At 43.7% G+C, this 24,705-nt stretch overlaps 1 protein-coding gene across 4 annotated transcripts in view; it reads left to right on the top strand.

Moving 5' to 3' along the window:
* LOC119977591 (proton-coupled amino acid transporter 4-like) overlaps positions 1–24,705 on the top strand; it is a 551,265-nt gene that overhangs the window by 223,629 nt on the left and 302,931 nt on the right. Inside the window, exon 12 of one of the 4 annotated variants that reach the window (XM_038818710.1) lies at positions 7,040–7,077. The exons of the other annotated variants lie outside the window; for them this stretch is intronic. Coding sequence (XP_038674638.1) covers positions 7,040–7,062 — 23 coding nt within the window. The 3' untranslated portion in view covers positions 7,063–7,077. Of the gene's footprint in view, positions 1–7,039; positions 7,078–24,705 lie in introns of those variants that run through there. 4 annotated transcript variants of the gene reach the window in all.

Here is a 24,705-nt window from a genome sequence, read left to right as displayed (position 1 = left end):
CTTTGACAGTAATGTATTAGCTGTGAAACACTTTAGAACATCTTGAGAATTAAATATGCAACATAAATTAAATTTTCTAAAAGACTCCTCTGAGATTGGCTTCCACCTCAATCTATTTCTGAGGCCTTCCACAGTTAATACTAAGCCTGAACTGAAGGAAGAGGAGGAATCTGCAACCTATTTCCGAACTTTGTAATCCTCATTATGGCTTCCTAGGACCCACTTTTCACATGATGACCCTTAAAAGTTCGTAGCCTGAGTTCCACCAAATTATGTTAAGTTCATGGTCTCAATTCCCCACTGCTAATTACATATGGCAGATAAGAAAGGAGCAAGCACTTGTGGTCGCAGCTCAGTCTTTGGGGGGGGGGGGGGGGGCAAAAACATTTGAGATGGTGAGACAGCCTAAAAACTCACCATTAAAATGTTTGTTCATTTTTTGTCACCATCTTGCCCGATTATGCACAGAATCGTGAAATGAAATGCCGCCATAATATATTTCCGTGGCTCAATACACTTATTTACTTGAATTTACTTCCAAAGATCCCATGTTGAACAATGGGAAGCAAAATTCCAGCCCGGTTCACTGCAATTTATTTTGTTGCAGTCCAGGTGGTGCCCCACTATCGGAAGTCCTCCTTAAAAGTACTTCACCAGAACTTTATTGGCTAACTCTCCTTTGTCCATCTGGTGGTGTCTATTGTGCTGCCACTTCAGTAGGGTGCTTGTCCCGGAAGGGAAATATGTGAGTCTCAGTCATATAGAACGATACAGCGCAGTACAGGCCCTTCGGCCCTCGATGTTGCACCGACATGGAAAAAAAAACTAAAGGCCATCTAACCTACACTATGCCCTTATCATCCATATGCTTATCCAATAAATTTTTAAATGCCCTCAATGTTGGCGAGTTCACTACTGTTGCAGGTAGGGCATTCCACGGCCTCACCACTCTTTGCGTAAAAAACCCACCTCTGACCTCTGTCCTATATCTATTACCCCTCAATTTAAGGCTATGTCCCCTCGTGCTAGCCACCTCCATCCGCGGGAGAAGGCTCTCGCTGTCCACCCTATCTAACCCTCTGATCATTTTGTATGCCTCTATTAAGTCACCTCTTAACCTTCTTCTCTCTAACGAAAACAACCTCAAGTCCATCAGCCTTTCCTCATAAGATTTTCCCTCCATACCAGGCAACATCCTGGTAAATCTCCTCTGCACCCGTTCCAAAGCTTCCACGTCCTTCCTATAATGAGGCGACCAGAACTGTACGCAATACTCCAAATGCGGCCGTACCAGAGTTTGGTACAGCTGCATCATGACCTCATGGCTCCGGAACTCAATCCCTCTACCAATAAAGGCCAACACACCATAGGCCTTCTTCACAACCCTATCAACCTGGGTGGCAACTTTCAGGGATCTATGTACATGGACACCGAGATCCCTCTGCTCATCCACACTACCAAGAATTTTACCATTAGCCAAATATTCCGCATTCCTGTTATTCTTTCCAAAGTGAATCACCTCACACTTCTCCACATTAAACTCCATTTGCCACCTCTCAGCCCAGCTCTGCAGCTTATCTATGTCCCTCTGTAACCTGCAACATCCTTCCGCACTGTCTACAACTCCACCGACTTTAGTGTCGTCTGCAAATTTACTCACCCATCCTTCTGCGCCCTCCTCTAGGTCATTTATAAAAATGACAAACAGCAACGGCCCCAGAACAGATCCTTGTGGTACGCCACTCGTAACTGAACTCCATTCTGAACATTTCCCATCAACTACCACTCTCTGTCTTCTTTCAACTAGCCAATTTCTGATCCACATCTCTAAATCACCCTCAATCCCCAGCCTCCGTATTTTCTGCAATAGCCGACCGTGGGGAACCTTATCAAACGCTTTACTGAAATCCATATACACCACATCAACTGCTCTACCCTCGTCTACCTGTTCAGTCACCTTCTCAAAGAACTCGATAAGGTTTGTGAGGCATGACCTACCCTTCACAAAACCATGCTGACTATCCCTAATCATATTATTCCTATCTAGATGATTATAAATCGTATCTTTTATAATCCTCTCCAAGACTTTACCCACCACAGACGTTAGGCTCACCGGCCTATAGTTACCTGGGTTATCTCTACTCCCCTTCTTGAACAAAGGGACCACATTTGCTATCCTCCAGTCCTCTGGCACTATTCCTGTAGCCAATGATGACCTAAAAATCAAAGCCAAAGGCTCAGCAATCTCTTCCCTGGCTTCCCAGAGAATCCTAGGATAAATCCCATCTGGCCCCGGGGACTTATCTATTTTCACCTTGTCCAGAATTGCCAACACTTCTTCCCTACGCACCTCAATGCCATCTATTCTAATAGCCTGGGTCTCAGCATTCTCCTCCACAATATTATCTTTTTCTTGAGTGAATACTGACGAAAAGTATTCATTTAGTATCTCGCTTATCTCCTCAGCCTCCACACACAACTTCCCACCACTGTCCTTGACTGGCCCTACTCTTACCCTAGTCATTCTTTTATTCCTGACATACCTATAGAAAGCTTTTGGGTTTTCCTTGATCCTACCTGCCAAAGACTTCTCATGTCCCCTCCTTGCTCGTCTCAGCTCTCTCTTTAGATCCTTCCTCGCTTCCTTGTAACTATCAAGCGCCCCAACTGAAACTTCACGCCTCATCTTCACATAGGCCTCCTTCTTCCTCTTAACAAGAGATTCCACTTCTTTGGTAAACCACGGTTCCCTCGCTCGACCCCTTCCTCCCTGCCTGACTGGTACGTACTTATCAAGAACATGCAATAGCTGTTCCTTGAACAAGCTCCACATATCCAGTGTGCCCAACCCTTGCAGCCTACTTCTCCAACCAACACATCCTAAGTCATGTCTAATGGCATCATAATTGCCCTTCCCCCAGCTATAACTCTTGCTCTGCGGGGTATACTTATCCCTTTCCATCACTAACGTAAAGGTCACCGAATTGTGGTCACTGTCTCCAAAGTGTTCACCTACCTCCAGATCTAACACCTGGCCTGGTTCATTACCCAAAACCAAATCCAAAGTGGCCTCACCTCTTGTTGGCCTGTCAACATATTGTGTCAGAAAACCCTCCTGCACACATTGTACAAAGAACGACCCATCCAATGTACTCGAACTATATCTTTTCCAGTCAATATTAGGAAAGTTAAAGTCTCCCATAACAACTACCCTGTTACTTTCGCTCTTTTCCAGAATCATCTTCGCCATCCTTTCCTCTACATCTCTAGAACTATTAGGTGGCCTATAGAAAACTCCCAACAGGGTGACCTCTCCTTTCCTGTTTCTAACCTCAGCCCATACTACCTCGGAAGAACAGTCCCCATCTTGCATCCTTTCTACCACCGTAATACTGTCCTTGACTAGCAGCGCCACACCTCCCCCTCTTTTGCCCCCTTCTCTGACCTTACTAAAGCACCTAAACCCCGGAACCTGCAACAACCATTCCTGTCCCTGCTCTATCCATGTCTCTGAAATGGCCACAACATCGAAGTCCCAGGTACCAACCCATGCTGCCAGTTCCCCTACCTTATTTCGTATACTCCTGGCATTGAAATAGACACACTTCAAACCACAGACCTGAACACTGCCGCCCTCCTGCGAAGTCAAAACTGTGCTCCTGACCTCTCTACTCTCAATCTCTCGCACCCCAAAACTACAATCCAGGTTCCCATGCCCCTGCTGAATTAGTTTAAACCCCCCCAAAGAGTACTAACAAATCTCCCCCCCAGGATATTGGTGCCCCTCAGGTTCAGATGTAGACCATCCTGTCTATAGAGGTCCCACCTTCCCCAGAAAGAGCCCCAGTTATCCAGAAATCTGAATCCCTCCCGCCTGCACCATCCCTGTAGCCACGTGTTTAATTGCTCTCTCTCCCTATTCCTCATCTCACTATCACGTGGCACGGGCAACAACCCAGAGATAACAACTCTGTTTGTTCTCGCTCTGAGCTTCCATCCTAGCTCCCTAAAGGCCTGCCTGACATCCTTGTCCCCTTTCCTACCTATGTCGTTAGTGCCAATGTGGACTACGACTTGGGGCTGCTCCCCCTCCCCCTTAAGGACCCGGAAAACACGATCCGAGACATCACGTACCCTTGCACCTGGGAGGCAACATACCAAACGTGAGTCTCTCTCGCTCCCACAAAATCTCCTATCTGTGCCCCTGACTATTGAGTCCCCAATTACTAATGTTCTACTCCTTTCCCCCCTTCCCTTCTGAGCAACAGGGACAGACTCCGTGCCAGAGGCCCGTACCCCATGGCTTACCCCTGGTAAGTCGTCCCCCCCACAAGTATCCAAAACGGTATACTTGTTACTCAGGGGAACGACCGCAGGGGGTCCCTGCACTGACTGCTTCTTCCCAGTCCCTCTTACAGTTACCCATCTATCTCCAGTCTTTGGTGTAACTACTTCCCTGAAGCTCCTATCTATGACCCCCTCTGCCTCCCGAATGATCCGAAGTTCATCCAGCTCAAGCTCCAGGTCCCTAACACGGTTTTTGAGGAGCTGGAGTTGGGTGCACTTCCCACAGATGAAATCAGCAGGGACACTGACGGCGTCCCTCACCTCAAACATTCTGCAGGAGGAGCATTGTACTGCCTTCCCTGACATCCCCTCTAGATTAAAAAAAAAACAAGAAAAAGAAAAAGAAAGGAAGAGCTTACCTGATATTACCTCAAACCCTGATCCCGCTGAAAGGTAAGCAAATTTAAAGGCACTCACTCACCTTCACGACAGGCCCCTGCTCCCGCTTCCCAACCACCGTGGGGTGGGGGGGTTGGTTAGAGGAGGAGGTAGGGTGGGAAACACTCACAAAGTGTTTCGGGTTTAACTGTCAGTTGCCAACAGCCCCTCCACAAACCACCTTCAACTTAGGCTGACCGCACTGCACGTATGCAAATTTCCCCAGAACAGCTGATCAGTAGCTCTGCTCTGCTGCCCTCTGCTGGTTGCTTGCCTTTACTCAAACTCCTTGGGTCTTCTTCGCAGGTTCACCTTCGACTTAGGCTGACCGCACTGCACGTATGCAAATTTCCCCAGAACAGCTGATCAGTAGCTCTGCTCTGCTGCCCTCTGCTGGTTGCTTGCCTTTACTCAAACTCCTTGGGTCTTCTTCGCAGGTTCACCTTCGACTTAGGCTGACCGCACTGCACGTATGCAAATTTCCCCAGAACAGCTGATCAGTAGCTCTGCTCTGCTGCCCTCTGCTGGTTGCTTGCCTTTACTCAAACTCCTTGGGTCTTCTTCGCAGGTTCACCTTCGACTTAGGCTGACCGCACTGCACGTATGCAAATTTCCCCAGAACAGCTGATCAGTAGCTCTGCTCTGCTGCCCTCTGCTGGTTGCTTGCCTTTACTCAAACTCCTTGGGTCTTCTTCGCAGGTTCACCTTCGACTTAGGCTGACCGCACTGCACGTATGCAAATTTCCCCAGAACAGCTGATCAGTAGCTCTGCTCTGCTGCCCTCTGCTGGTTGCTTGCCTTTACTCAAACTCCTTGGGTCTTCTTCGCAGGTTCACCTTCGACTTAGGCTGACCGCACTGCACGTATGCAAATTTCCCCAGAACAGCTGATCAGTAGCTCTGCTCTGCTGCCCTCTGCTGGTTGCTTGCCTTTACTCAAACTCCTTGGGTCTTCTTCGCAGGTTCACCTTCGACTTAGGCTGACCGCACTGCACGTATGCAAATTTCCCCAGAACAGCTGATCAGTAGCTCTGCTCTGCTGCCCTCTGCTGGTTGCTTGCCTTTACTCAAACTCCTTGGGTCTTCTTCGCAGGTTCACCTTCGACTTAGGCTGACCGCACTGCACGTATGCAAATTTCCCCAGAACAGCTGATCAGTAGCTCTGCTCTGCTGCCCTCTGCTATCTTGTCACAATGTCCCACAGGTGCTTTTGAACAGTTCTCTTTAGCATTTATTCAATGGTGATAATGAGATAGGTCACGCATAACATAGAATCATAGAATCCCTGCAGTTGCAGAAGGGAGGCCATTCAGCCCAGTGGGTTTGCCCACACCCCTGCCCTACCCCCTTAACCGTGTTGGGGGGTTGTATTGTTTCTATGTCACCCATTTAGAGCGGCACGGTGTGCAGTGTTTAGCACTGCTGCCTCACTGCGCTGAGGACCCGGACTTGACCCGGGTCCCAGATCGCTGTCTGTGTGGGATTTGCACATTCTCCTCATATTTGCCTGGGTCGCACCCCCACAACCTAAATATGTGTAGGCTAGGTGGATAGCCACGCTAAATTGTCCCTTAATTGGAAAAAAAAAATAATTTGGTGTTATAAATTTAGATTTAAAAAATGATGTAGCAGCCATGGTTATTTTTCAAAAGCATGGGGTAGTGTAACAGATCAGAATTGGTTCCTGTGTGTAAAATCTCCTCGCCTGTCTGTGATGCAGTTAAGAAACAAACGGATGCAAGTAGTTATAAACCACATTGTTCAGCTAAAAGTGCTTTTATTGTTTTCGTCTTTCATATACAAAAGGTATGTGTTTTTGCTTAAAATGTGAAATCTTGTAGCATTCTATCCGTTAAAACAAGGGGAGGGATTCTCCGTTCCACCGCACCCGTTTTCTGGTGCGCCGCTCCCCTGCCGGCAGTGGGATCCTCCATCCTGGCAGCTGGCCAATGGGATTTCCCATTGGGGGCACCCTCATGCTGTCGAGAAATCCGTGGGCGTGAGTGCGCTGCTGGCGAAGAGGAGGACCCGCTGATGGGGAATCCAGCTCAAGATGTTCGAATTTCTCTTTATTGTCCCTAAAGCAGCTCCTGGACTTGACTGATGTGGAAACCGGCTATCATTAAGTAAATTAGTTATTTCTGGAAAATGGGATATGGTAAGTGGTAACCACATTCGCTGGGCAGAATCCGGTTCACCCTCTATCTCCACTCCCAAACCCTGGTCATGTTTTCAACCGTACAACAATTGAGTAGAGCATAGTGCCCTCTATTTGTCTCTCAGCTGGCACTGTTGTTCTTTTTGGATTCTTTCAGATTCAAACCCAGTATTGGCTTGAGTGAAAATTCATGGGATTCTTTATGTAGCCATTCTCAGCTAGGTACCTGCAGAAGGTGGCAAAATACCTGGAACTGCTATTTTTTGGATGTTGTTTCATGGGGCTGCAAACAGCAGATGAAATTGAAGATGTGTTTTATGAACGAGAGTGCTGGTGTAATTGTAACTTTACATTTTAGTGAAGGGGAGCATTGGTATGGAATCTATTGTATATATTGCTTCCTGTTTAAGTATTTTGGTTGCAAACTGTCTCGTATTTAAAGCAGTTGTGTTGCTTTGTATATAGCGTCCGAGTGGATTTTTGATGTAGTTCTTGACCAATTTTCTGAAGTGTAATTAAATTCTGACACAATATGAGCCATGTATCATTTGTTTCCAATTTAAATGTTAATGGCTTTAGAAATGTAAAATCTCTGAGAAAAACTTGTTCAATTAGGCAGACAAATACATCTTTATAGTGTGCTGTCAAGGTCCTGTTTATTGTTAAATTAGCCACTTTTCACAGTCAGCGCATAACTGCCTAGGTGATAGTTATGCTTCAGATTTATATATTTTATTGGTAGAAACAACTGTCCTATAGGCTTGAAGTGTTATCTAATTTAAAAGAGCTTGCAGGCAGTAAATTGAAAGTATTTGCCTCTGTTCAACTCATCTTGGAACGATTCATCCTTGGAACTTTGAAGTATGTATTGCGTCAACAAATTTTATATGGTGAATGAAAGATCCTTACTTTTAATTTGCATACTCAGCTCAAACCAGAAATACTATTCATTTTTTGAGCCTGCATTCATTAATAAGTTTCCAATCAATAGGTATTTTCCTTTCGTGAGAAGCTTGAATGAGAACGGAGTTCGAGTATGATTTGCCAATCTGCTTTAAAAGAAGTCAAATTAAATATTGTAGCAGCTACATTAAACGAGGTGAGGCAGTGGCATAGTGATATTTTCACTGGACTAGTAATCCAGAGACCCAGGGTAATGCTCTGGGGACATAGGTTCAAAACTCATCAGGACAGACGGTGGAATTTGAATTCAGTAAAAAAAAAAAAAAATCTGGAATCAAAAGTCTAATGATGACCATGAAACCATTACCGATTGTTGTAAAAACTGGTTATCAAATGTCCTTTAGGGAAGGAAATCTTTCATCCTTACCTGGTTTGTCCTACACATGACTCCAGATCCATGGCAATGTGGTTGACTCTGAAATACCCTCAGGGCCCCGGCCAGCGAAACCCGCACCCCATTATCGAATTTTTAAAAAACTGAACCTATATTACGCTGACTTCTCTATAATCAGAATGAAACACATTTATAGATGACCTTGGACGGCATGGTAGCAAAGTGGTTAGCACCTTCACAGCACGAGGGACCCGGGTTCAATTCCCGGCTTGGGTCACTTTGTGCGGAGGCTGACGTTCTCCCCGTGTCTGCGTGGGTTTCCTCCGGGTGCTCTGCTTTCCTCCCACAGTACAAAGATGTGCAGGTTAGGTGAATTGGACATTCTGAATTCTCACAGTAACTTCATTACAATGTTAATGTAAGCCTACTTGTGTCATGAATAAAGATTGTTATTATTATATACAAAGACTTAAATAGGCACCTGGCTAGAAGCTGGGTATAATTGAAGCTGAACATTCTGGACGATGACAACTTTAGGAAGAATAGGGAATTTGGCACAGGAGGAAGAAGGAGATGTCAGAAAGGGTGATCAAACATTAGCTAAATTATGGCCTAGAAATTCAATATCATATCACCGCTTTACCCGCTCTGTGCCTCCTTTGCTCAAACTAGGCTGTCACAGACTGGCTAATGGGTGACAAATGATCACTTTATACTTTACTCATGAGCCTTGGTAAGAAGGTTAGGCACAACAACCCGGGCTGGCCAACGAGAGCCATGCTCCCACTAGAAGCGTCATCGAGCAGACAGTCGCTGTGCTCAAGCAACATTGCCTATGTGTGGATCACTCGGGACGAATTGAGTGATTATCTGCGGAACCTAAAACCTTGTCATCAGGGGGAGACCAGTCCTTGCTATTGCGTGCCGTGAGTTGGCAATCCTTTTACCTGAAGAGCCATATTTTAAAAAATGCTGCCTGAAACAAAAACTTTGGAAACATCAGGTGGAAATCCGGCATTTCTAAACCAAATACTTGGCAAATTGCCAAGTGTTTCTAATAGAATGCATATAGAATGCAGGACATTCATAATTTGCATATATAAATAAAATGAATTTGAATGAATAGAAAAAGTAATTTAAATAGACCTAATGCTGAATTATTGCATTTTTTGACCTTTTTAAATATAATTTTGTTAGTAAATTCGTGCTTAAACGATACTTTAACTTAATACGTATAATGTTGGAAATATTTTCAGCTATTGATTCTCATAATATTAAAAAAAGGTTCCAATAGCATATTCAGAATAATTAATTATCTTCACTATCTTAGAAACAATAATGGCTATGACCATAAAACTCGTTCTTTGAATCAAAAGCATTGTCAACAAGCACGGTCAATCCAAACTCAGTGGTGTTTTCTGTTAAAATAAAAATTTGAAACATGAAAAGGTAGCATGTGAGGACAGGTAAATGGTGAAGTGTGATGCAGTGATTATAAGAGAGTGAAAGGGAATGCGGAGAAGCAGATTGGGAATAGTAAGACTGGAGGTGAAAGCAGGCAATTAGAGAGTATACTTCCTTTGACCACTTTGGTGAGGTCATTGAACTTTCTCGGGCCAAAGCTGCCATGTTCTGAGACATAAGCTCCTGGTATTGACCTCCCACTGAGGGCCGTTTTAGCTCAGTGGGTTTGTGATGAAGAACATCAATTCCTGTACCGGCTGAGGTTATTAATGCCTTCTCAACCTTGCCCCTCGCCTGAGGTGTGGTATCCTCAGGTTAAACCATCACCATTCATCTCCCTCCCTCAAAGGGAAAAGCAGCCGATGGTCATCTGGGACTATGGCGACTTTACCGTACCTTATTGACCTCCCCTATGATCTCCTCCCACTGCAGGTGGAGATATTGACATCAGTGCTGAATATGGCACCCAGTATTGACTTCTAGATCAACTGAAACATACACAGCTGGAAAATAATTTTCAGGAATATTACACTTGCTGCAATCTGTGCTACTTGTGAGGGAGAAGGGTTGTTGGGTGGAACATACTCATCAACCTGGATTGATGGATCTTGCCGAATGTTTGGCAAAATAATTTAATAAGAAAAGTGTTGTCACAAGATTAGAATCCACTATTGAAGCCATAATTTATTTTGAAAGGGAGTTGGACAAACATGAAAAGCTGTGGAGAATGAGCAGAAAGGTAGGATCACAGGTGTAGTGGAGGCAAACAACAGCGCAAATTTGTTGAACCACAATAGCTTGCCCAATTCATTTTTTTTCCAATTAAGGGGCAATTTAGTGTGGCCAATACACCTAGTCTGCACATCATTTGGGTTGTGGGGTGAACAGGATCGTACCTGGGACCTCGGCGCCGTGAGGCTGCAGTGCTAACCCACTGCGCCACCGTGCTGCCCTCACAGTCTATGATTTAATGATGCTATTAACCCACTACACAGCAATTCTCTCAGTTTCAATTCCTTTTCGGTAGATTTCCGGTTGCATTTTATATATTTAGTCATTACCTTGTATCAATGCTTCACAACTACTATAATTTTGTGAATGAAGTCTGGAGCTTCATACAATTCGATAGACATTGGGCAGGATTTTCCATTGCCCGACGCCAGTGGCCGGGAGGGCTTCCGCAGCCTCCAACACATCATCGATGAAGATGAATATCTTGCCAAGGTCATCCCCACACCCCCACTACTTGCCTTCAAACAACCGCGCAACTTCAAACAAACCATTGTTTGCAGCAAACTACCCAGCCTTCAGAACAGCGACCACGACACCACACAACCCTGCCATGGCAATGTCTGCAAGACATGCCAGATCATCGACATGGATACCACCATTACACTTGAGAACACCACCCACCAGGTACGTGGTACATACTCGTGTGACTCTTGTCAACGTTGTCTACCTCATACGCTGCAGGAAAGGATGCCCCGAAGCGTGGTACATTGGCGAGACCATGCAGACGCTGCGACAACGAATGAACGGACATCGCGCAACAATCACCAGGCAGGAATGTTCCCTTCCAGTCGGGGAACACTTCAGCAGTCAAGGGCATTCAGCCTCTGATCTCCGGGTAAGTGTTCTCCAAGGCGGCCTTCAGGACGCGCGACAACGCAGAATTGCTGAGCAGAAACTTATAGCCAAGTTCCGCACACATGAGTGCGGCCTCAACCGGGACCTGGGATTCATGTCGCATTACATTCATCCCCCACCATCTGGCCTGGGCTTGCGAAATCCTACCAACTGTCCTGGCTTGAGACAATTCACACCTCTTTAACCTGGGGTTACCCCTATCTCTTGATCTGTAAAGATTCAATTACCCGCAAATGCTTGCATTCTAAGCATTGTCTGGATCTTTGAATTTGTCTATATATATGTTCCTGGAACTTACCTCTTCATTCACCTGAGGAAGGAGCAGTGCTCCGAAAGCGAGTGATTCGAAACAAACCTGTTGGACTTTAACCTGGTGTTGTAAGACTTCTTACTGTGCTCACCCCAGTCCAACGGCGGCATCTCCACATCATGACTATTTTAACGACAGAGAAAAGCGAAAATAATACCTGTAGCAACATTAGCGGGCTGTACGAAAACACATCAATTATTCAAATAGAGCTTGTCAAACTTGACAAAATCTCATGATGAGGTCTGAAAGAGTTGAAGGCTGACCCTGCTAACCTGCTTGTGTATCTTAGCATCAGTACATTTCAAACAAATAACTTGCAGTGCTGCACGCATAGATTCACAGTTTATAATGTACTGTCCACCTAAACCCAAGTCAGATGGGAATATTTCAAACAAATCAAAAAAAGGATGACAGTCTGTGTTCTATTTTCAGCTATTTTGCTTGAAGTAATTTCTATAATTCTCAAAAATTGAAGGAACCTGTCAACATGAGCTTTGCAGCCACTTTGATCAGTTCCCAGTCATACTTTTCACACACAGCCATATTTAACAATGCACAGTTAATGAGAGGCGAAGGTAAGGATGCACTTGAATCTGTAACTTTAAGTTTAGATTAGAATGTTGTACCATAACAACAACAGGATCTATCCAGACAGATGCAAATGTAGTTATCTATCAAAACAAGCTGTCAAATCAATACATCTATACAACTTTAGAGAAAAAGTTTCAAAAAGTACTCACTCATGAGGGCCACTAAGTTCTGTGAAAAAAACGTTATTCTTATCTGTTACTGCAATTGACAAAGGGATAGAATTAAAAGTGGAGCACAGGGTCATTTCATGAATACAGAATGATTTCTTGTACAAGAAAAAAATCTGCAGGAAAACAAAGATAATTCAGCCAATAAAATCCCAAGTCTCGATGAGAATCATAGCATTATACCCTTCCATTTGTTTATTCTTTCAATCATATTACACACATAAATGCCAGTACAGTCAATACTTAACCTGTTTGGCCACATGCTGGGGTGGCACAATGGTAAGCACTGCTGCCTCACAATGCCAGGGATCTGGCTTTGATTCCGACCTTGGGGTGACTGTGTGGAGTTTGCACTTTCTCCCTGTGTCTGTGTGAGTTTCCTTCGGGTGCTCTGGTTTCCTCCCATAGTCTAAAGATGTTCGGGTTAGGTAGATTGGCCCAGCTAAATTTCCCCTTAATAATAATAATAATAATAATAATAATAATCTTTACTGTCACAAGTAGGCTTACATTAATACTGCAATGAAGTTACTGTGAAAAGCCCCATATCTTCTCATTCTGGTGCTTGTTCGGGTACACGGAGAGAGAATTCAGAATGTCCAAATTACCTAACAACATGTCTTTCGGGACTTGTGGGAGGAAACTGGAGCAACTGGAGGAAATCCACGCAGACACAGGGAGAACGTACAGACTCCACACATGTGACCCAAGCCGGGAATCGAACCTGGCACCCCGGAGCTGTGAAGCAACAGCGCTACCCACTGTGCTGGGTGGGGTTACAGGGAAAAGATGGGCGAGTGGAGCTTGTTGGCAGTGCTCTTTCGGAGGGTTGGTGCAGACTCGATAGGCCGAATGGCCTTCTCCTGCACTGTAGGAATTCTGTAATTCTGAATCCAGCTTCCTTGACCATCGAGTCCTGAGGTTCTGGCTCAGAGGCAGGCGCTACCTACTGTGTTCATGGTTTCCCATGGAAAAGGAAGAAGGACCTTAAAAGATGCAATGGTGACTGGCACAATCATTCGCTTCCGTAATCCTCCCATGTTTCGACAATCCCTCCTCATTCCCAGTGAACGTTTTAAACTGATGATCCCGTTAACCCACGCACCACAAAGCAAGGAAATATTTACTATTTAAAGATCTCTTTGTAGCTTTATTGAGCTCTGAGCCTTTCCTTGGTGTTATTTGTTTATTGAAACTTTGGTGATGATGTTGAGGAGATTTACTGGAATGGGACCAGGAATGAGGAATTTCAGTTGAATATGGCAAGACTAGAGAAACCGGGATTGTTCTCTACAGAGCAGGGAAGGTTAAGGTGAGATTTAATAGAGGAGTTCAAAATCATGAAGGAGTTTTGATGAAGTAAATAAGAAGAAACTGTTTTCACAGGTTGGGTACCCGAGGGGCACAGATTGAAGATAATTCGAAAAGTACCAGAAGGGGAGATGGGGAGAATTTTTTGAAATGCAGTGAGTGTTTGTGAATGTTTGTGATCTAGAATGTGCGACTTGAAAGCAGATTCAATCGTAACTTTCGAAAAGGGAATTTAATAAATACTTGAAGAGGGTAAATATACAGTGCTATGGGGAACTGCAGGGCGGTGTGGTGGAACTAATTTAAATTAAAATAATTGGCAGAGACATGATGGGCTGAATGGCCTCCTTGTGTGCTGTACCAGTCAATGATTCCAGATTCATGATAGCTATGGTCCTAATCTCCTTTAATTATACAAATGCTGGATTCAGATAAAAGAAAGTTTATCACTAAGTTCGCCCCAGTTTTGATATTTCCAGAGGCATTAGTAATGATTTGGATTGACATTTCCTTAGATCTTTTGTTAGTGATCTGCCCTGACCAACATTCCTCCCTCAATCAGCACCATGAGAAAAAAAAGCCCAGATTGTGCAGGGGCAGGGTATCATAAATCTCCACATATGCTATTAAGTAGTAGCTCTAGTTTACTGTGGCAAATCCAATTAACAATTAATGTGTGAATGCAGCCTGAAATTCATGGAAAGGTTGAGGGCATGATGCCATTTTATTGAGGCTAACAGTGGAGTGATGCAAATCGTCGAGCAGCTTGTGGCAATTTGCAGTTCACAGAGTATCTCTTTTCCGCCTCAAGTTGCTGGGTGATTTGCATAGTAGTAACTGTGAATGCCATTGAACTCGCTCTTGGGAGCAAAATATGAACCGTTATTTGGCCATTGATTTACTATTTGTGTTGTGTTGTTATTAGCTATTCATAGCAGCATAGCAGCAACTATTGATAAATTGAGACATCATGTAACGGTGAGTTCTTTTTTCATAAAGTTAAAAAATGTTGGATCGGGATACAATGGAACCATAGAATTCCTACAGTGCAGAATGAGGTCCAGAGGAGCTTCACAAGAATGATCCCTGGAATGAAGAACTTGCCGTATGAGGAACGTTTGAGGACTCTGGGTCTGTACTCGTTGGAGTTTAGAAGGATGTGTGGGGGTCTTATTGAAACGTACAAGATACTGCGAGGCCTGGATAGAGTGGACTTGGAGAGGATGTTTCCACTTGTAGGAAAAACTAGAACCAGAGGACACCATCTCAGATTAAAGGGACGATCCTTTAAAACAGAGATGAGGAGGAATTTCTTCAGCCAGAGGGTGGTGAATCTGTGGAACTCTGCCGCAGAAGGCTGTGGAGGACAATTCACTGAGTGTCTTTAAGACAGAGAGAGATAGGTTCTTGATTAATAAAGGGATCAGGGGTTATGGAGAGAAAGCAGGAGAATGGGAATGAGAAACTATCAGCCATAATTGAATGGCGGAGCAGACTCGATGGGCCAAGTGGCCTAATTCTGCTCCTATGTCTTGTGGTCTTATGTTCTTATGGAAAAGGAAGAATCTTTTCAATTTTCTCACATTGGAAACCCTCACTTTACTGAGGACTGAAAACAAATGAAAAGCGAAAAACATCTAAATGAAGCTTTTACATCAAACTGTAAAACCTTAATGCTTCTTAATAATTGCACTTATCAAAATCTCACACTGTTGCCTGTTCATCATCTGCTTTGTTGCCAATACAGATAGCTGGCAAGAGAGAGCCAGAATTTAAATGTTACAATGGAGCATATAGGAAAGATATAAAATTAATTGCTGTAATGATTTACTGCTGCAGGTGGGTTAGATGATTCATAATTTTGAATGATTGATTATTTTAAATTATGAAGTAAACCAATAACATAGAAAATTCATTAGCATTCTTTTCCTTCGTGTCTCAGTGCATTGCACAGTAATAACAGAGCCAAATCTAAATGATTACTATTCATAAACTGAATTTTCTTGAGCATTGAAAATTGTTGAAGGTTTCAGTGGGCAACTTGAACACAATTCGTCACTTGGAATTATAGCATCCGACAGACATATCGTTTAAAAAATCATGCTCCAGTGCAAAATTTGTATTGCATGTTTTGAACCAAATTTCAATGGATATTAATATATTGGGGTTGAAAATACAAAATGGGCTTTTTAAAGACCAACTTTTATAATTCTGTATTTTAATTAATATTATTAAAATGACAATTTGTCACCTTGCTCCAAGTCTGACCTCTTTCTTCAACATCCTGTAGTGTTGTTTCAATGAAGCTCAACATAAGCTCAAGGAACAGCACCTCATCTTTTCATAGAATCATAGAATTTACAGTGCAGAAGGAGGCACTGGCCCTTGTAAAGAGCACCCTACCCAAGCCCACGCCTCCACCCGAAAAACTATAACCCAGTAACCCGACCTTACCTTTTTTGGACACTAAGGGGCAATTTAGCATGACCAATCCATCTAACCTGCACATCTTTGGACTGTGGGAGGAAACCGGAGAACCCGGAGGAAATCCACACACACGTGGGGAGAAAGTGCAAACTCCACACATACTTTTGATTAGTCAGTTTGTAGTTGTCTGGATTCAACTTTCAGTTTGACAGTTTCAGATTGTAATCTGAAATCAATAATCTCTGCCGCCATTTTGTTTCCTGTCCCTTCGCAAGTTTCTGTTTGACTCTTTTTCTTGCTTTTGGTTTTGCATGACAAGTGTTTATAATTCTGTCATTTACGCCTATTCTCAATGCATCTTTTGTTTCTTTTCTTGTCCTAATCCCAATCCCTGTGGCACGCACTTCCAATGCATTTGTCATTTAATCTCTCCTGTTTACTACTTGATCACAGACCTTCTCATTTGTTCTTTTAATCCTCCCCCATTTCGTGTTTAAATCCTGTTACATTACTTACATTTCCTGGTTCTGATGAATAGCTATTGCATTTCCTGTTTTTATTTCACATTTCCATTTTCCACAGTATTTTGCTTTTATAAGAACTGCAGATACAATTTGTGGCCCAGCATAACATATAGAGGCCTAGTTGAATCAAACATCTTTAAAAATGCGTAATTTAAATCAACGTAAGAAATAAAATGAAGGAAAATAAATGGTAAACCTAAAAGACGGAATTTTATGATTTTTGTTTTCCAAAGTGCTGTCTCCATTGGGAAAAAGGGAAAGGCGGCTCGCCATCTTCCTTGCCAGCTTTCCCACCAAATTTTCTAGCACTCTGAAAGAAAGATGCCACCTCTGAATGAGCCCACCCCGCCAGCATGACGTGAAAAAATAATGTTAAAAAGGAACCCCCAACCCAGAACCTTCCCAACAAAAAGCACCCCCCCGGCGATATACCCCCCCGAACGTCTCTAAATTGCTCTTTACAACAGTTGTAATACATGATAGTGGGTGTGAAGCTGCAGTTGTGTGAGAATAATTGTCGGCGGTGCTCTCAGACAATGTGACCAATCTGAGTTGCATTGCAATCCCCAGTTTTTGGGTGCTCTTAAGTCAAACTGCTTAATGTTGACACAATTTGCCAGGATTGTGACGGAAAACCCTGTTTACGTGGATAAATGAGGTTTTCTCCACGCTTTAGGATGAGCTACAGCAGCACAGTGGAAACAACTGAGGAAATTCTGCACTGATACTTTTGGGGGCGAAGGCTGTAGAAGCAGCTACATTGATATCTTTTATTTTCCACTGCATTTCTTGACACTGACTCTATTGTGATGGTGTCTTTGCACATGTGGGCTCATCTTGCATTGTCTATCCGAGCATTGTGAGCAGATGATATTCTAGGGGAGTTCAAGTTTACCTCAATATTTTTAATATATGATCGAGATAGAATAAATTATTAAGGGGCTGGAGGGCATGCAGTCGGGCAAAGCTCTGGGGCCGGATGGCTACCGAGGTGTTGAGCCCACTGCTGATGAGGACCTTTAATGAGGCGAGAGAGAAGGGAATCCTCCCCCCCTACAATGTCGCAGGTCTCGATCTCTCTCATTCTGAAACGGGAGAAGGACCCTGAACAGTGTTGGTCTTACAGGGCAATCTCATTGCTTAATGTGGATGCCAAGTTATTGACTAAGATCTTGGCCATGAGGATAGAGAATTTTCCCCGGGGGTGATAGGGGAAGACCAGTTTGGATTTGTTAAGGGCAGACAACTTAATGCTAACGTGTGGAGGCTTTTAGATATTGTTATGATGCCCTCGGAAGGAGGAGAGGAAGCAGAGGTTGTGGCAGCGATGGATGCAGAGAAAGCTTTTGATCGGGTGGAGTGGGAGTGCCTGTGGGAGGCGCTGGATAGGTTTGGTGATGGCTTTATCCGGTGGGTGCGATTGCTGTATCAGGCGCCTGTGGCAAGCGTGCGCATGAACTGGCTTAGGTCGGAGTATTTTAAATTGTACCGGGGGACGAGGCAAGGGTTCCCCTTTCCCCGTTATTATTTGCTCCAGCCATTGAGCGCTGGGAGCTTCAAAGAACTGGCAGGGGCTGGTCCGGGGTGGAGGGGTGGAGCATCGGGTCTCGCTCTACGTGGATGATCTCCTGTATATTTCGGACCCACTGGAGGGGATGGGGGAGGTCATGCGGATCTTAAGGGAATATTGCAGTTTCTCAAGAGTATAAATTGAACGTGGGGAAGAGCGAGCTGTTTGTGATCCAGGCTAAAGGACAGGAGAAGAGACCGAGGGAGCTGCCGCTGAGGAGGGTCGAGAAGAGCTTTTGTTACCTGGGTATACAGGTGGCCCAGAAGTGGGATTTGTTGCATAAACTTAATCTGACCCGGCTGGTGGATCAAATGGAAGGGGACTTTAAAAAATGGGACATTCTCCCGCTGTCACTGGCGGGGACGATACAGACCGTGAAAATGACGATCTTCCCCAGGTTCCTATTTGTATTCCAGTGCCTTCCCATCTTCATCCCTAAGGCCTTTTTCAAGCGGGTTTATAAGATCATCTCGGGATTTGTGTGGGCGAACAAGACTCCGCGAGTAAAGAGAGCACTGCTGGAACGCAGTCGGGGGGAGGGTGGGCTGGCACTGCCAAACTTTTCCATGACGTTCAACATTGCCATGATCAGGAAGTGGGTATTGGGGGAGGGGTCAGCATGAGAGCGGTTGGAGGCAGCGTCATGCAAAGGCACCAGTTTGGGAGTGCTGGTAACGGCACCTCTGCCGTTCTTGCCGGCCCACTACTCCACAAGTCCGGTGGTGGTGGCAACACTGAAGATCTGGGGGCAGTGGAGGAGACACAAGAGGGTGGAGGGAGCGTCAGTCTGGACCCTGATATGTAATAACCACAGTTTCCTGTCGGGCAGGATGGATGGCGGGTTCCAGAGCTGGCAGAGGGTGGGTATTAGAAAGATGGGTGACCTGTTTATAGATGGGAGCTTTCCCAGCCTGCAGGCGCTGGAGGACAAATTTAAATTGCCGCCAGGGGACAGCTTTAGGTATCTACAAGTGCGGGCCTTCCTGTGGAAACAGGTGGTGGCCTTCCCGCTCCTGACGCCACGGAGGATACAGGATAGAGTAGTTTGCGGTACCTGGGTGGGGGAGGGGAAGGTGTTGGATATCTACCAGGAGCTGTCGGAGATGGAGGAAACCCCGGTGGAGGAGCTTAAAGGCAAGTGGGAGGAGGAGTTAGGAGAGGAGTTAGAGCCGGGTCTATGGGCGGAAGCCCTAAGTAGGGTCAATTCCTCCTCTTCATGTGCCAGGCTCAGTCTGATGCAGTTTAAGGTGGTACACAGGGCATACATGACGGCGGTGAAGATGAGCAAGTTTTTCGGGGTAGAAGACAGATGTGCGAGGTGTGCGGGGAGCCCAGCAAACCATGTCCATATGTTTTGGGAATGCCCGAAGCTTGGACGGTTCTGGCAGGGATTTGCCAGCGCAATGTCCTAGGTGCGCGGGTGGTGCCGAGTCTAGAGGTGGCGATCTTTGGGGTGTCAAAAGACCCGGGAGTTCAGGGAGTGAAAGAGGCTGACATCCTGGCCTTTGCCTCCCTGGTGGCCCGGAGAAGGATCCTGTTAATGTGGAGGGACAAGAAGCCCCCGAGTGTAGAGACCTGAGTTAGTGACATGGCTGGGTTTCTCAGCCTCGAGAAAATAAAGTGTGCCTTAAGAGGATCAAGGTTAGGGTTCTCCCAGAGGTGGTAGTCGTTCGTCGACTTTCTGGGGGAAATTTAATTTAAAATGTCGGCAGTAGCAGCTTTCTGAGGGGGGGGGGGAGAAAGTAAGTGTTGTATTTGTCTGTTTTTTGTTATTTTCGGTGGTCTGTGAAGACAGAGCCGTTCAGGGTAAATATCTATTTTTGCACTATGTTAATGTTTAACGCTTATTGTTTTTTCTGTTTTTTGTTATAAAATTTTGCTAATACTTCAATAAAAATATTAAAAAAAATATATATTTTTATTATATGTATTTTGAGCAGTAATCAGACTCCATATTCCATCAATTATGAGGGCTTAGTCTATTAAAGTACCATAAACCATACATAAAATGATGCTTCAACTTCACTGTCAAATTCCTGGTTATGGGTCTATTACTGCTGAAGAGAATATGTGCAGGCTAACTTGGGTAAGGAGAGTTTTGTGCTGAGGTTGTCCCAATTGACTTCATGAAACAGAATGGCACCACCGATTCTGGAAAAAGCTGTCAGGTGATTTAGTGTTCCTTTTGAAAAGGATCTGTAATCTGATTGCAATGCACGGTGCGTTAGGATTCAGTTTCTGTAGTGTAATTGAATGCTTTGCTCACGTAAGCCACATTTTAAATGAAAATCTCCAGCGGCTGTTTTTGTGCAGTTTGAGCTACTCTGTCTGAACATTAAACGTCTGAGATATTGGATAAAATACCTCACAGATGACCTAACTAAGATCTTTCTTTTAAGAGTACCAGCATTTTCCCAGCATTTCTCTGGCTGTTTTGTTTAAGCTATAGTGTATGATTGTGAGAACGGGTGGAACATCTTGCCCTGTGGACAACCCTGGGAGGTTGTCCACAGTATTCATGGGTTAGCACGTGGAAATGTCACCGAAAATGTATGTTCCTGATTGTTATGTATTGATTTCTGATGGAAACTGTATTTATATTGCCATCAGATGGGAACAGATTCAGGTGTGATGTAATCCATGGTTAAATACCTTGTGTAATAAAAAACACACTAATGTGGCCTAGTGGTATGGTCACTGAACTGGTAATCCATAAATCTAGAGCAATGCACTGTGTAGTGATCTCTGTAAATCAATACACATGATCAATGTATGTAAAACTAATACAGTCAATTCAGCACTAGATGTCTCACTATCAGATGGTATAAGAAAGACTTTCCCGCTCTTTCTGGGAGAGTGTGCTTCAGGAGAGTGAACAGACAAGACATAGAATAGCTAGAGAGAGAGAGAGAAGTTATAAGTTATTTCATTATTACATTGTATAGTTAGTTGGTTATCTTTATTGTATTTTATTTATTTTACTAGTTGATTATTAAGTACAAATGACTCACAAATATTATTTATATTACTCAATAAATTAGTTCATCTTTACAAGAAGACTATTGTTCATTTCATCAACTCGGCTGGTTCAAAGAGTAATATACTATATTACACAAGGTAATATAACACACTGAGGTTCCAGGTTTGAATCCCAACACGGTGGCTGGTCAAATTTGAATTCAATAAAATCGACCTGTGGCAGAATGATTGAGTTGAAAAAAACACTGATAATGTTCCTGCTGTTTATGGAACTATATCAGGAGGAGTCAACATGTTTCAAGATAGAAAGGAGTAAAGGGAGAATAAAGTTGAATATTTTGAAGTGTTTACCAGTTATTTGCTGTAAATGAATCTCTACTCAGTTGTTTTGAGATAGTTGTCATACCATGATTGCTTACACTGTAGTTGATCTAGCACTGTTGCCTCAGTTTGATTGTGTCTGTTAAAAGTTGAACTTCCATCAATTGTTAAGGATGAATTATGTTATAGTTATTAACAGTGATAAATGGGGATGAATCTGCCAAATATGGTAGTTCTGTTGCAGTGAGCCACAATTCACAAGTATTTTATATGTAAGTGACTTCTGCAGGTCAGTTCCACAAATGAAAGAATGCCCAACATTATCTGAGCTGACTGTCCCGTACTGGAATTAATTGATGCTTGTGTAAAGTAAAGCAATAATATTTAACAATTAGATTATAATCCTGGCACCCCTTCACTAACTCCACTGTGGGTGTACCTACACCACATGGACTTCAATGATTGGAGAAAACAGCTTACCACCACCTTCTCGAGGGCAATTAGAAAAAGGGAATTTAAATGTTGGCCTAGCCAGCGATGCTCACATCCCACAAATCAATTTTAAAATGTGTGGGTATAGTCTATAATTGTAATCAAACCATGAAGCATGTCATGGGGAAGGAAGTCAGAGTGGCATTTACCCATTTATAATCAGGTCCAAACTGTGAAACACTTTTGACTTGGACCAAAATCATTGTTATCACTTGCAAGATGGTTAAGGTGGATGGATATGCGAGTGATTAACTTTCTTATCAATGAATACATTATATCCTTACCCTCTTCCAAAGAATACATCGGTAGAATACAATATCCCTTTATCCTTCCCTCCAAAACACAATTTCTTCACAGAACTCAAATGCTTCTTCCTATGTATAAACAAACTTGCAAATCTATTAAGCTAGTCTTTGGACTGGGATTGGCTTCTTACTTCATGACTGAATTAAAATGACCTTCAATCATGGATAGAAGTATGGGCTTTTAGTTGGAAGAATTTGTGGGGCGGGAATCACTAAACTAACTATATCAGTTAGAAACACATTCTTTAGCAGTGTCCTGTTTTGCTCCTCTCTACAAATATTGAAATGCGAGGAGAAAGGCTCATGCTGCTTATACTATATACAGTTTGAGAATGAAAAGCTTATGGAAAGGTTTTGTTTCAATACTTTCTTTTCCATGTTTGTAATTTTAATATACTGAGAGTTTATGATAAGTATATGTATGCATGCTCACTTGTAGTTTACTTGATAGTCAGCTTTTCATCCTTTTAAAATAAATCAGATCAGCCACGATTGGCAAAGCGAGTATGAGTCCAAGGCCTGAGGTTGGATTTCAGGTACATGCTGAGCTTGGTGATCTAAGTGGAGTGGCAATCAAGCTGCCAAAAAAAAGAGCCAGAATTTATGTGCCTGAAGATATATTGTCGTTAGTGTTGGAAAGTAGCGATGTTGGCTGACGAAAGAGATAGGTTTTGTTGTGTTGATTGAATATTCTCGCTGTCTTGAATCATGCATTAATAATTTCCGAATGCTGGTAAAAAGATGTGTGATAACGATGCAAGGACGTTCATAGACATGAATATTGCTTCAGTGATGAATAAAGTAATATGCCTCAAGGCACTCCACAGCAAAATTTGACATGGATTCGAAAAGATGAAACAAAAGCAGATGACCGAAAAATTGGTCAAAGTGATTAATATTAACAAGCATCTTAAAGAACAGAACGATACAGAGAGGTGGAGACGTTTAGGCAGGGAATTCCAGAGGTCATGGTCTAGGCAGCTGGTGGCATGGCCAATAATGATGAAGGGATTAAAAATGGAGAGGTGCAAGAGGACATAATTGGAGGAATGCAAATATCCTGTGGATTGTAGGCCTGATGGATCTGTAGACCAGAGGTGAGCAACCCGCGGTTCTGGAGCTGCATGCAGCTTTTTGATATTGAATTTGCTACTCCTGTTTAATTGTTTATATATTACCAGTTTTAGAAGTGTGGTAACATCAATGTTTCTGCTCCTGTCGAGCAATTGTGAAACAGAAAACTCAGTAGCGTTTTAGAGAACTTATTCTTCCTTAATCATGTGTGCAATGCAATCCACACTAGCTGTTAAAGGAAGACTTTACATGGAACATACAGTGCAGAATGAGGCCATTCAGCCCATTGAGTCTGCATCGACCCATTTAAATCCTCACTTCCACCCTATCCCCGTAACCCAATAACCCCTCCTAACCTTTTTTGGTCACTGAGGGCAATTTAGCATGGCCAATCCACCTAACCTGCACGTCTTTGGACTGTGGGAGGAAACCAGAGCACCCGGAGGAAATCGACGCAGACACGAGGAGAACGTGCAAACTCTGCACAGTGACCCAGCGGGGAATCGAACCTGGGACTCTGGCACTGTGAAGCCACAGTGCTATCCACTTGTGCAGCCATGCTGCCTTGTGCTACCGTGCTGCCCTGTGCTACTGTGCTGCGTGATCCAAAACTACTGGTTCTACTGGTTGGACCAAAATAGTAGTCCAGATATATATCACATTTTGCAGACCTTGTATTTTAATGAAATTACACATTGTAAAGTTCAACATGTTCAAATAATATTAGTTAAACTCCCTTCAGCAAAGTAGAAATTACTGTAAATTAAATGGGTAACATGTGCAAAACTATGCACTAACTGTGTATATTTTACCATCCAATTCGTACCTTGTTCTAATCTTAGATTTTTAGGCGTGTTTGGGCTCCAGTTCCAATAAGGCTGGCCAAGGAAACCCTAGAGCTGGCCAAATGCTCCAAAGTAGAATGCAGGGTGGTAATTTCACATGAGATAACATCACAAATGCTGCAAGCAATCTTCTCCATGCTTTCAGCATGGTGCTGAGACTTCCTAACATGCTTTCTGATAATTGGTATAACTGCTTGTTTGATGAAGCAGTTCTCTTTTCATAGCTGGGTGCCAACAGCTGCATCTGTGTCTTCCTCTGCAGAACTGGGAGGCTTCACAGATCAGCCAGCTTTTGGGTTGTCCCTGCCACCAACAGCTGCTACTTTGAGCTCGTACTGGGTGCTTCACCACTTACAGATCCTGATAGCTTACTCTCTGCCCCATCCTGGGTGCCAATCTCTATTCTAGTGTTTTGGAGGGATGGAGCACATGGCAGTGCCTTCTCCGAAGGATTGCTGAGCCTGAAGGTGGCTTCTAGAGGCTTGATTGACCTTGAGGG

Source organism: Scyliorhinus canicula, chromosome 14, assembly GCF_902713615.1.
Source record: "Scyliorhinus canicula chromosome 14, sScyCan1.1, whole genome shotgun sequence".
Lineage (NCBI taxonomy): Eukaryota > Metazoa > Chordata > Chondrichthyes > Carcharhiniformes > Scyliorhinidae > Scyliorhinus > Scyliorhinus canicula.
Note: the sequence above shows the minus strand (reverse complement) of the source record. Positions and strands in the feature narration are given on the sequence as shown.